Consider the following 13,044-nt stretch of genomic DNA (forward strand, 5'->3'; position numbering starts at 1 on the left):
CTGCTTCCCACCCCGGTCCCACTCAGTCACTCCGGATTTCAGCTCCCCTCCCCCCGCAGCATCGGCCCCCTTCCCCATTCTGACAGGTTTCAGAGGGGCAGCCGGGTTAGTCTGTATCAGCAGAAACAACCCTGGTGGCACCTTAGAGACTAACACATTTATTTGAGCAGAAGCTAAAACCCACCTCACCTCGCAATCTGTTAGTCTCTGAGGTGCCACAAAGACGCCTCATTGTCCTTCCTCATTCCGCCTCCCCCCGGGGCGGGGCGGGGGGGTGACCTGGCTGGTGCTTTTCGCTGCTGCTGCTTCGTTTCCCCCGCCGGACAGGGCTGTGGGGACGGGGCTGGGCGGGGGAATTACTGAGAGCCCAGCGATCCCTGGGGGGCAGGAACAGCGGGGGGGGGCAGGAACAGCGGGGGGGGCATTGACACCCCGACACTGGCTCCCCCACCGAACTGCCCCCGCCAGGCCCAACCCCGCCAGCTCCGAGCCCTGGGGGGGGCTGGGACTTTCAGAGCAATTTGCTCCGCCCCACCCAGCCGGGACCACGGACCGGGACTTTCACTTTCAGCTACTTTGGTACTTTCAGTTTTGAAGCGCGGGGAGGCCCGGGGGGAGGCTCGGCCCCGTCAATTCAGCTACAAATTCACACAAATGATGAGGGCGGGTCCGGTCTCCAACCCTCCGGCTCCGGCTCCGTGACCCCGTGTGCGGATCCGGGGCTGCAGCCTCGGTGAGTGACCCGGGTGCGGGTCGGGCCAGCCCGCATGGGAGGCATGGGGGTGGGGGAGGGGCTGACGCCAGTCCTGGGTTGGGGGAGTGCAGGGCTCAGGCCAGCTCTGAGCGATAGGGTGGGGGGGGCCTTGGGCTAGCCCCAGGGCGTGTCCCGTTTGCCCTTTGAGGAAATATGGTCACCCCAGGCAGCGCGCCTATGGAGATGAACGGGGCAGGCGTCTTCCGACAGCCGGGCTGGGCCAGGGGGCCAGGTGGGGGGAGGCCGGGTGCTCCCCCGTCCAGGGAGCCCTGTGACCCGAGGCACCTTCTCTGCTCTGCTCTGCTCTGCCCTGTCCTGCAACACCCCACCAAAGCCCCGGGGTCCCAGACACAGCCCCTCCCAGCGGGGCAGGGATCACACCAACCCTGCACCCACCCCTGGGGGGCTGCAGCCAGACACAGCTGGGGCGGGGTCGGGGGAGTGCAGCACCTTGGCACTTACGGTTGCCACGTGTCCAGTTTTCAACCAAACACCCAGTCGAAAAGGGACCCTCCCTAGCCCGGTTAAAATTAGCGTGTGAGTGAGGGTGGGGGAAAGCGAGCGATGTGGGGAGGATGGAGTGAGTGGGGGGGACCTCGGAGAAGGGGTGGGGCAAGGGTGTTCGGTTTCGTTCTGTCCGAAAGTTGGCAAGAGTCCCAGCCCACAGTTGGAGCCCGCCCAGGGGATGGCCGGGGGAGCAGGAGCTGCGGGGAGGGGCAGGGGTAGGGACCGGACACACAGAGTGACACCGGACAGGCTCCAGCCCAGCGCATAGACCCCTGAGCCTCTCCCACAAGGGCCCGGCTGTGCCCAGACCCCCAGTCACCAGAGGCTGGTTTCTCCTGCTCTCCCTCCATGGGGAGCAGCTCAAAGCTCCCAGCACATGGGCAAAGTGACCAGCCAGGGATAGAGACACCAGCGAGGAAGAGACATGCACAAGGTCCCCTGGCAGTGCCTTTCAACCCCACCCCAGCCACCTGCCAGGACACGGGATAAGTCCCTGCCTGGGTGGGGGATGGGGAGAGGCCATAGGTGCTAACTTTTGGTTTTGCCAGCAAGTGCCCTATCCCGGCCCCGGCCCCGCCCCCTCCCCTGAGATCCTGCCCCAACTCCGCCTCCCTACTCCAACTCTTCCCACCCCCACTCTGCCCCTCCCCCTAGGTCCCTTCCCTTCCCCTGAGTTGAGAAGCTGCCCATCCACGATGCTAGGCATAATCAGACTAAACAGTAGCTTAGGGCCCAGAGCAGCTCAGGGTCCATGATTTGTGGAAATAATGCAGTTAGACTTCTCAGGGGTGGGTCAGGGCCACCCCCCACTATTCCTGCTTAAGGCAGGGAGTATTAATGTTGCTCACTTCTCATAGCTCCACTCACAATTCAGGGACATTTTTACCCCGATTATCACAACATTCCCTGGTAATGGAATTTAGCATTTTTCCAAGATCCCAGAGAATTCAGCAGGTTTGTTGCATGCAGCCAGGCACCATCTTGCTTTTTTGTTTCCCTGGCTTGCTGGCACCTGTTTCTTGGAGAAGAGCAGAGCAGCTGGGGCCCAGGAGAGGAGTATCTGAGCCAGGCTGTCTGAACAACATTGCAGGAACTGAGGCCCAAAGGGTGGGGCTGGGCTACCTGGAGAGCATAGCAACAAACCCTATCCCCCCAATAGTCACTGGCTAATTTTGCATTGATGAATATTTTCAGCCAGGGAGGGGGAGATTTTCTAAAGCTCCTAAGGAATTCAGGAGCACAAGCCCCATTGATCCTAACTCCCCTGTGTTTGTGAAAATCTCCCCCTCTGAGTGTAAATTGCACCTATCTGTGCCCTCGAGGCCCTTTGCATTCCGGGGGAGGCTCACCCCAAAGGTGGGCAGGTGAGGCTGCTGCTTCCCTTAGGGGGGTTCCTGGCAGGAAGGGGGGAGCTTTACCTCTTACTGGCTTGCTATCAGCAGCCGCCGCCGAATGCAGGTGCTCAGTGAGTGACTCACCTGCCAGCCCTGCTCTCACCTACTTCCTCCCCAGTGTGGCTGCTCTTTGGGCCATGCCGGCCCCTGCTGCTGTCCTGGCCTAAGGCAGGTAACAGCCACTTCATCCTGTCACAGTCCAGACCCAGCCAGAGCTTCCATCGGCGCTATGTGGTGTGAGCCCTTGTCGGAAGCCCCCCACTGCCCTTCACAGCAATGCAGCCTCTAGAGGGTGAGGGCCACGTTTCCAAGAGAGCTCAACTCTGAACTGCTCCCAGGCAGGTGCCTGTGTGACGTGGGCAGGTTCCCCAGGGGCTCTGAGCAGCTGCACTCGGGAGGGCAGGGCAGGCAGTGACGCAACCCCTTACATGACTGCACCCCAAAATATCCCAGACACTGCAGAAAAGGGTCACAAACATGATTTGGGGGCTGGAGCAAACACCTCACAGAAGGAGACGGAAGGAGATCAATCTGTTCAGTTTAGCAAAGAGTAGAGTGAGAGGTGACTTTGTGTCATGGATTCACAAGGTCTGGTCTGTGCCCTGGCCTTCAGCCAGGCCCTTGGGAGTGACGCCTTTATTGTTCTGAACCCCACGATCCACACAATTCCACAGAGACAGGTCCATGGCTTCAGTGACTCACAAACTGGGCCTTTGAGCACCAGCGATCCCTGGCTTTCTCCGTGGCTCCTTGCAGCAAGTCCAACCAACCCAGACTCCTGCAGGAGACTTTTTCTACCCTTTCAGGGCTCAATGTTCTCAGTGAATATCTGTAACAATGTGTTAGTCACCTGGCCTATGGAATCCGAAAGTCCTTAGGTCAGCCCAGAGAAGCAAACTTTAAGAGAGGGGTCCAGAGCTGGGGCTCCGCCGAGCCGTGTTGCCGCAGGGTCCAGCTTGGCTCACTCGCTCCCTGTCCCTTTTTTTGTGTCTAAATCCCAAGTGAGTTCCTGTGTCTCTGTCAGTCCAGTTCTTTAACACAGACACCTGACACCTTCTCCCTTTGTGCTCCAGGTCTGGGCTATTGCTCCTCTTCCCTGCAGAGAGGTGGGGGAAGAAACTTGCTCTAGAAGTTGATGCTCAGTTGTTGAGGCTTCCCATTGTCTTTTCAAGATCCTCCATTGATCTGTGTTGATCCCAGCGCAGACAGTCTGAGTGGCTCTACATCTCAGATACCTAGCCTGTTCGGCCATGTCCCAGCGAGAGAAGCAATTCTTTCCCCCAAAACTGTACCGATCCCCTTGGCATCGCTGCTGAGTCCTACCGATAGTTCACAAAAATATTTCAGTAAAGTTCCCCATCTGCCACATGGTACTAAAGCTCTCTTTAATACAGTGGAGAAAGGCATAACAAGAACCAGTGGCTGGAATTTAAAAATGAACAAATTCAAATTAGAATTAAGGCACAGAATTGTAACAGTGAGGGTTATTAATCACTGGAATAAACTACCAAGGGAAGGGATGAATTGTCCATCTCTTGCTGTCTTCAGATAAAGACTTGGTGACTTTCTGGAAGATGCTTCAGTCAAACACAAGTTTGGGCTCAGTACAGGGGTAAACGGGTGAGAGTCTTTGGCCTGTGTCACAGATCAGACTAGATGATCGAATGGTCCCCTCTGACCTTAGTGTTCGAATATTCGGAATTGTGCTCATGTAAACATAACTGACCAGTGGACCAGGGCTGTGAAAGTCAGACAACCATGGCACTGTCAATGCATCACACTCACCGTCTGGTTTGTTATTTCTCCTGTTCCCCAGACCAAGCTACGATGACGGGGAAGGTTCCCTCGTTCTCCCCCGGCTCCACAGTGAGCTCCGCTCTGCCTGGCTACGTCACTCTCTGCCTCGCTCTACAGGTCCACAGGCTGGCGTCAGGTAGGAGCTCCGGCCTCCTCGCTGGGTTTGCAACTGTTGCTGGTCATCACCGTACATCTCACATCACTGCCTTATCTTATAAACCACGTCTGCTCAACCTCCCCACAACCAGCAACGTGGAGAAACCACAGGGCACAGCTGGGTCCCCAGTAACCATGGTTACTATCTATACAGCATCTTGTCAGGCCTGTACACTGCGTTCATCCTACTGCTCTGGCTGATTTCTGGCAGCTTCTAAAACACAGAGCACAGTGAGCACCACTACAGGGTTCACAAACTATTTAAAAGGGCACTATCCAATTCCTATACGCTGCACTGACAGACCGTATACGTCACAAATCAGACTCTTCAGCCATGAAGGAGTCCTGAATCCTAGACTCCAGTTTAGACGTAACAACCCACAAGTCATTCATGCTGCACCAGACGCATCTGACTAGAGCTCAGAGCCAGACCTCATCTCACAGTGAGGATGTGAGGTTATTTGCCGGCTTCTTCACTCTGTGTCCTCAGTGAAGCCCTGATAGTGACCCACTCCACCCCCGGGATGGCTCCATAGCTACTCCTGCAGTGGTTTCCATCCTGTTAATTTAACCAGCTCTCTCTGTCTCTCCTGATGCTGAGTCTCTGCACTGAGACCCCCACATCCTGTGCAGTTCCACGGTGACCGGTTTTCTGTTTCTTGCACTTTTCTATCTGCCTCCTCCCCCCTCTCCATTATCCGCCCTCTGACTTTACCTTTAAAGCCAGTGTCGGCAGAGTGATGATCTGTTTTCATATCTTTACACCTTGTAAAACTTTACACACACACACACACACACACACACACCCCTGCAGTTGAGGAGGTCCCTGTGTTGGAGCAGCACAAAAAGGCCTTGGTGTATCAGAGAACCAGGCCCCCAGTACCATTATCCCCAGGGTGCCCATGAGAAGTTAGAGCCCTATTCAGAGATAATAGGGACAATGTATAACACTCACATGTGAACTCTGTGTGGTGGATATTGCAGCCACTTGTGGCATTTTGGGAACTATCAAATTCACTGTATGCATGTTCTGTTTATTTTTGTACCCCCTTTATCAATGGTATCTATACCTGTTATATGTGTCTTGGTGGGTCTGGGATTGTAATCTACGTGGGACAGGTAACAGCTCCAGAGATGTACCACCCCTAGGGAGAATTGCATAAACTGGGTTAGACCATGTCCCAGAAGCCCAAGAGAAGAAAGATTTTTGGTATAAAAGCTGGATTTGAACTGACCAGAGGCCCAAGATCTTGGGCTGCAAAGTGACAGGACCTGTTAACCAAGAGGACAAACCCTTAGACAAAGGTTTGAAAGAATTTGGAACCTACCAGAGAGTCCCATGTGCCAGATGTGAATCCTTTGGTATAAGTGTAATGTGTTCAGTCCTTTGTTTGGTTTATGATAAATTTGCTCTATCAGGCTTTTGTCTTTAAATGGTCTCTCACTTTTAACACAGGGTGCTCTCTTACTGTGTGTCTTACTGCTGAATTAATGCCACTTCCAGCCCCTCTCTGATTTAATTTCCATTTTTCATTGTACATTTCACAGCACAGTTCACAGTGACTGGACCTGACCACCCAATCACTGCCTCCCTAGGTGGGGAGGCCGTCCTGCCCTGCCACCTCTTCCCCAGGATAAGCGCTGAGAATATGGAGCTGAGATGGTTCCGATCCCAGTTCTCTCTAGCTGTGCACTTGTACCGTGATGGGCAGGATCAGTACGGCGAGCAAATGCAGGAATATCGAGGAAGAACTGAGCTCTTGAAAGATGACATCACCAATGGGAGAGTTTCCTTGAGAATACGCAATATCCGACCCTCCGACAATGGGCATTACACGTGTTTTTTTAAGTCCAGTGTCTTTTATGAAGATGCTATATTGGAACTGCAGGTGGCAGGTCAGTGACTTCTGATGATGATTTAATGTCTTCAGCGCGGTAATAAGTGGAGTCAGAGGGTTAATTGTGAGATGACACAATTTTTCTTATTATAGTGGGTCAGCAACTCTGCTCTGGATAAGGTCGATTCTAGTTTGCTGTTTAATATCCATTTTTCTAAGGTCTCTAAAACCCGGACACATTCTCAGATTGTCTTGAAAATTGCTGTGACTCATTGGAGTCTAGGGTGGGGTTAGTGGCCCAAATTTGAGTCATTAGAGCGAGGGGTTAACGAGACGCACTGACACCCCGGAACAGTCAGGTGACATTAACGTGTTGTGGTTATTACAACTATTTTGTGCACATGGGGAAACAATGATTCTGATCCTCCCCAAACTGATGCCACCAGCTGGAATTGATCTCGGCTCGTGTCTGACCCCTTCAGGGTAACAGTGGTTGATACACAGGGCCCTGTAGCCCAGAGCCTGGTCTAAGAGTGGGAGAATTGAGGAATTCCCACTCCCAGGACAGGCAGAGGCAGGAGGCCTGACTCCTGAAGGTGCTGTCAGAAAGACCAGCCAGGGGACAGAGATGCAGCTAGTTCTGTAACGAGGACATGAGGTTTAGGCCAGGTGCAGCGAACATCTGGGTCTACACTCAAACACTGAGCCTACTCCACACAAACCACCCCCAACTTGCAAAATGTTATCGCCTCGTCACCCTTGCCCTGTGGGTGTGGATTTCTTCTGGGACGTTGCCTTCACTTACCCCTCACCAAGCCCTGGAGATCACTGGCATATCTGACACCAGGCTGCTGACAATCCCCATGGCAAGGAGCCTGTGCCCTGCTACTGACACAATCTGCACCACTCCGCGCTGAAATGAGGCATGATTGATCCCTCAAGGTACACCTGCACTCTCCTGATGTCACTGTGACAGCTCTGCCAATATGCTCCAAATAATCCCTTCTCTAGCCATTACAGCTACACCAAGCACAGTGGATGCAACTTTAGTGCATGCAACCAATTCCCAGTGGTTATTGACAGCTCCAAAGGGGCAGAGTTAAGGTTGTTTGGGTATTTACCTTCCTGATGGATTTCCTAGTTTTAGAGGCCTGAGTATTGCTGAACTCAGCGTTCTGGAAGTGCATGAGATAATACAGAGTTAAGGTTGCCTGGAGGTAACTAAAGCTACATCTACACGACAGCCAGGATCGACGGAGTGTTGATCGATACACCGGCAGTTGATTTAGCGGGTCTAGTGAAGACGCGCCAAATCGACCGTGGATTGCTCTCCAGTCAACCCATGTACTCTACCCCCAACGAGAAGAGTAAGGTAGGTCAACGGGAGACTGTTTCCCATCAACCCTGCATGGTGTAGACACCGCTGTAACTCGACCTAAAGTACATCGACTCCAGCTACATTATTCATGTAGCTGGAGTTGCGTACCTTAGGTCGACTTACTGCAGTAGTGTAGACCTACCCTAAGTTTTCTGTCAGTGAATAGACATGAGGAAGGGTTACAGGAAGGTGCCATTGTTTGTGTTGTGTTCCACAGATTTGAATTGCAGCATGTGTCTGCCTGCACTGCAGCTGCATTCCCGGTGTTCAGTGTAGCTGTCCTGACCAGTGGAGAGAGCAGTGGGAGCAGGGGGGCAGAGCTGTCACTGTGCTCTGGAAGGGCAGGAGATAATATCACCAGGCAGCCTGAACTCTGTGCTAACGAAGGTTTTGTCACTGAATTTCCTAGTTTTTTTTAAACAGAAAGGGAAACGTTTGTTGCAGGAGTTAGTGGCCATTTAGGTGGTTGTAGTCATGGGCGGTGGGTAGAAGAGGCGTGGGAAGGCTGAGCCTTCCCTGCCGCCAATCCGCTGCTGGACGCTTGCACCGCGGTGGTCCTGCCACAACACCACCCCCACCCCTCCAGAAGTCCCCGCTGCTCACTGCATCCCTCCTCCTCTTGGGAGGGGGAGTGAGGAGGGACGCGGCAAGCCAGTGGGCGGCCGGCTGGGGGTGTCTGGCAGGGGAGTGGGGCAGCTTGGTCATGCGCTGCCTGGTGCTGGGGGGGCTTGGGGTGGGGGGCAGTGCTTTGGCCTGGCGCTCGGGTGGCTGGGGGCTCGGCCCAGCGCTGGGGCTAGCCTACTGCTCGGGGGTCCAGCGCCTCAGCCCAGCACTGGGGTCAGGGGTCGGTGGCTTGGCCTAGTGTTGGAGCCATCCCGGCTTCGCCGGGGAGGGAGGGGAGGCTTCAGGGGCGGGGAGGCCGGCTGCTCAGCCCGGAGCTGGGGCGGGTTGCCCCGTGGTTGTTCAGTGCCCCTCCCGCTGTGCACTCTGATAGTGCAGTGGGGATAATGGTCGTGCTGTGCAATGTTTTCAGTGTGTAGCTTGTAACAGGGCTGGTGAGAGAAATCTCATCCCAGGTCCCTGCCCCAACACCTTGACAGTTTTATTATACAGCGGCTAATTTAAGCGTGTGAGAGGAAACTGGTGTGTCTGTTTCCTTCTCCACCATCCCCCACAACATTTAGTTCCCCTCTGCCCTACATTTCTGGGAGCACATATCACAGGTAGCAGCTCACTGGTGGGCCACACACTACCTCGGTTACATGAGCAGCACACTGAGCTGGGCTCTTCACCCCAACTACCATGCCGAGCTGAGCCCCCCGGCCCTGGTCCAGCCGGACTTACCCAGCCATGTTGCAGGCCCACCCAATACAACTCCCCCTCCCCCACACACTGTGGCAAACCCAACCCAGGGGCGATGTGTATTTTAACTATTGATTTCCTGCATTTCAGGTGTTTACATTTTCATCACATTCAACCCCCCACCCCACTTCCCCTTGATCACAGATTACATGAGGGGCTTAGACAGCCCAAGAGTGACAGGGTCTCCTAGATCCCAGGCCATAGGGGGGCAAAAAAAGGAGTTCAGAGCCCTGCAGAGGGGTAGGGCTCCCCCAGATCCCAGCATGGGGAGGGGGAGAATTTGGGGCTGACAGGACTCCCTGCTCCGAAACTCACAACTTTTACACCACCCCTCACCATATCAAATCCCTCCCATCCCACTCCTTCCCCTTACCTGAGGAGGCCTCAACCCTTCTTTCCCTCCCTACTACAGGCAGGCCTGTCCTGTAGCAGGTGACTTCTGGGTACCCTTCTGGCTCTGTCAATCTGTTTCTTCACTTCACCAGGTGGGTATTGTAGTTTTAAGAATGCTTGATAGAGATCCTGTAGGTGTTTGTCTCTGTCTAAGGGATTGGATTGGATTGGAGCAAATGCGATTGTATCTTAGAGTTTGGCTATAGACAATGAATCATGTGATGTGGTCTGGATGAAAGCTGGAGGCATGTAGGTAAGCCAGAAAGGTACCCAGAAGTCACCTACTACAGGACAGGCCCAACAAAGAAAGTAACAGAATGCCACTAGCCGTCAACTACAGCCCCCAACTAAAACCTCTCCAGCGCATCATCAGCGGTCTACAAACTATCCTGAAAGACGATCCCTCACTCTCACAGAGCTTGGGAGACAGGCCAGTCCTCACTTATAGACAGCCCCCCAACCTGAAGCAAATACTCACCAGCAACTACACACCACACAACAAAAACACTAACCCAGGAACCAAACCGTGCAACAAACCCCAGTGCCAAATCTGTCCACATATCTATTCAAGGGACACCATCATAGGACCTAACCACATCAGCCACACCATCAGGGGCTCGTTCACCTGCACATCTACCAATGTGATATATGCCATCATGTGCCAGCAATTCCCCTCGGCCATGTACTTTGGCCAAACCGGACAGTCTTTATGCAAAAGAATAAATGGACACAAATCTGACATCAAGAATTGTAACATTCAAAAACCAATAGGAGAGCACTTCAGTCTCCCTGGACACTCAATAGAATCATAGAATATCAGGGTTGGAAGGGACCCCTGAAGGTCATCTAGTCCAACCCTGATGACCGTCATCGTCGGCCGCTTCCGCTGCAACTCTGCTCGGCTCTTCTTGTCTCGCCATACCATGGCAAGCGTGCAAGCGTGCAGCCTGCTCAGCTGTTGTGTCCTGGCAGCAGACGGTGCAGTAGGTCTGCAAAACTGGTCATCCAACCTCCGCTTCCCCTGCAACTCTGCTCTCCTCTTCTCCTGCAGACGCCATACCACGGCAAGCATGGAGCCCACTCAGATCACTGTGGCAGTTATGAGCATTGTAAACACCTCGCGCATTATCCTGCAGTACGTGCAGAACAAGAACCTGCAAAAGCAGGCGAGGAGGTGACGGAAGCGCAGTGACGAGAGTGATGAGGACAGGGACACAGACTTCTCTCAAAGCATGGGCCCTGGCGATTTGGCCATCCTGGTGGCAATGGGGCAGGCTCATGCCATGGAATGCCGAATCTGGGCCCGGGAAACAAGCACAGACTGGTGGGACTGCATAGTGTTGCAGGTCTGGGATGATTCCCAGTGGCTGTGAAACTTTCGCATGCGTAAGGGCACTTTCATGGAACTTTGTGACTTGCTTTCTCCTGCCCTGAAGCGCAAGAATACCAAGATGAGAGCAGCCCTCACAGTTCACAAACGAGTGGTGATAGCCCTCGGGAAGCTTGCAACGCCAGACAGCTACCAGTCAGTCGGGAATCAATTTGGAGTGGGCAAATCTTCTGTGGGGGCTGCTGTGATCCAAGTAGCCAATGCAATCACTGAGCTGCTGCTATCAAGGGTTGAGACTCTGGGAAACGTGCAGGTCATAGTGGATGGCTTTGCTGCAATGGGATTCCCTAACTGTGGAGGGGCAATAGACAGAACGCATATCCCTATCTTGGGACCAGACCATCAAGACAGTCAGTACATAAACCGAAAGGGGTACTTTTCAATGGTGCTGCAAGCACTGGTGGATCACAAGGGACGTTTCACCAACATCAACGTGGGATGGCCAGGAAAGGTACATGACACTCCCATCTTCAGGAAGTCAGGTCTATCTGAACAGCTGCAGCAAGGGACTTAATTTCCAGACCAGAAAATAGCCAATGGGGATGTTGAAATGCCTACAGTTATCCTTGGGGACCCTTAATGCCATGGCTCATGAAGCCATACACAGGCAGCCTGGACAGTAGTCAGGAGCTGTTCAACTATATGCTGAGCAAGTGCAGAATGGTGGTAGAATGTGCATTTGGATGTTTAAAGGGTTGCTGGCGCAGTTTACTGACTCGCTCAGACCTCAGTGAAACCAATATTCCCATTGTTATTGCTGCTTGGTGTGTGCTCCACAATATCTGTGAGAGTAAGGGGGAGATGTTTATGGCGGGGTGGGAGGTTGAGGCAAACCGCCTGGCCGCTGATTACGTGCAGCCAGACACCAGGGCGGTTAGAAGAGCACAGTAGGGCATGCTGCACACCAGAGAAGCTTTGAAAACCAGTTTCATGGCTGGCCGGGCTATGGTGTGACAGTTCTGTTCAATCACCGCTTGCAGAGGCAATAAAGTCGTTGTTTCAAATTCATGCATTCTTTATTAATTCATCACACAAATAGGGGGATAACTGGCAAGGTAGTCCTGGAGGGGCGGGGGAGGAGGGGAGGACAAGGCCACACTACACTTGAAAACTTATTGAATGCCAGCCTTCTGTTGCTTGGGCAGTCCTCTGGGGTGAAGTGGTTGGGTGCACGGAGCCCCTCCCCCACCCTGCGCGTTCTTGGGCGCCTGGGTGAGGAGGCTATGGAACTTGTGGAGGCAGGTGGTTGGTTACACAGGGGCTGCAGTGGTGATCTATACCTTTCCTGCACCTCAACCATACGCTGGAGCATATCAGTTTGATCCTCCAGTAGCCTCAGCATTTCATCTTGTCTCCTCTCATCACGGGGAGGGTATTGGCTCCAGGGTGATAAACGGTTCCTGGCTGTCGGGGAGAACGGTTTCTCCACTTGCCTGGTGTGCGCTGTCTTCAACCTCCCCCCTCCTCCTCATCTTCCTCGTCCCCAAAATCCTCATCCCTGTTGTGTGAGACTCCCTTGCAGGAGTCCATGTATGGTGTTGGGTAGTTGTAGAGGCACCCCCTAGAATTGCATGGAGCTCATCATAGAACCGGCATTTCTGGGGGTCTGACACGGAGTGGCCATTTGCCTTTTTGGTAGGCTTGCCTGAGCTCCTTAAGTTTCACCCGGCACTGCTGCGGGTCCCTGTTATAGCCTCTGTCCATCATGCCTTTGGAGATTTTTTCAAATATTTAGGCATTTCATCTTTTGGAACGGAGTTCTGCCTGCACGGATTCGTCTCCCTGTACAGCGATCAGATCCAGTACCTCTTGTTCGGTCCATGCTGGAGCTCTTTTGCGATTCTGCGACTCCATGGTCACCTCTGCTGATGAGATCTGCACGGTCACCTGTTCTGATCAGCTTGCCACGCTGGCCAAAGAGGAAACGAAATTCAAAAGTTTGCGGGGCTTTTCCTGCCTATCTGGCCAGTGCATGCGAGTTGAGAGCGCTGTCCAGAGTGGTCACAATGGAGCACTGTGGGATAGCTCCCGGAGGCCAATACCGTCGAATTGCGTCCACACTACCCCAAATTTGA

The 13,044-nt window shown here is 53.6% G+C and overlaps 1 protein-coding gene across 7 annotated transcripts in view; it reads left to right on the plus strand.

Moving 5' to 3' along the window:
• The window catches only part of LOC140898041 (butyrophilin subfamily 1 member A1-like), a 317,607-nt gene that overhangs the window by 135,680 nt on the left and 168,883 nt on the right, over nucleotides 1-13,044 (plus strand). Inside the window, exons 1-3 of one of the 7 annotated variants that reach the window (XM_073311460.1) lie at nucleotides 439-733; nucleotides 4,472-4,588; nucleotides 6,157-6,504. The exons of 4 other annotated variants lie outside the window; for them this stretch is intronic. In XM_073311460.1, coding sequence (XP_073167561.1) covers nucleotides 4,483-4,588; nucleotides 6,157-6,504 — 454 coding nt within the window. In that variant the 5' untranslated portion in view covers nucleotides 439-733; nucleotides 4,472-4,482. Of the gene's footprint in view, nucleotides 1-438; nucleotides 734-4,471; nucleotides 4,589-6,156; nucleotides 6,505-13,044 lie in introns of those variants that run through there. 2 more of the 7 variants (XM_073311456.1, XM_073311463.1) reach the window with 2 other exon arrangements.

The sequence above is a fragment of the Lepidochelys kempii genome, chromosome 14 (assembly GCF_965140265.1).
Source record: "Lepidochelys kempii isolate rLepKem1 chromosome 14, rLepKem1.hap2, whole genome shotgun sequence".
In the NCBI taxonomy this organism is placed as follows: domain Eukaryota; kingdom Metazoa; phylum Chordata; order Testudines; family Cheloniidae; genus Lepidochelys; species Lepidochelys kempii.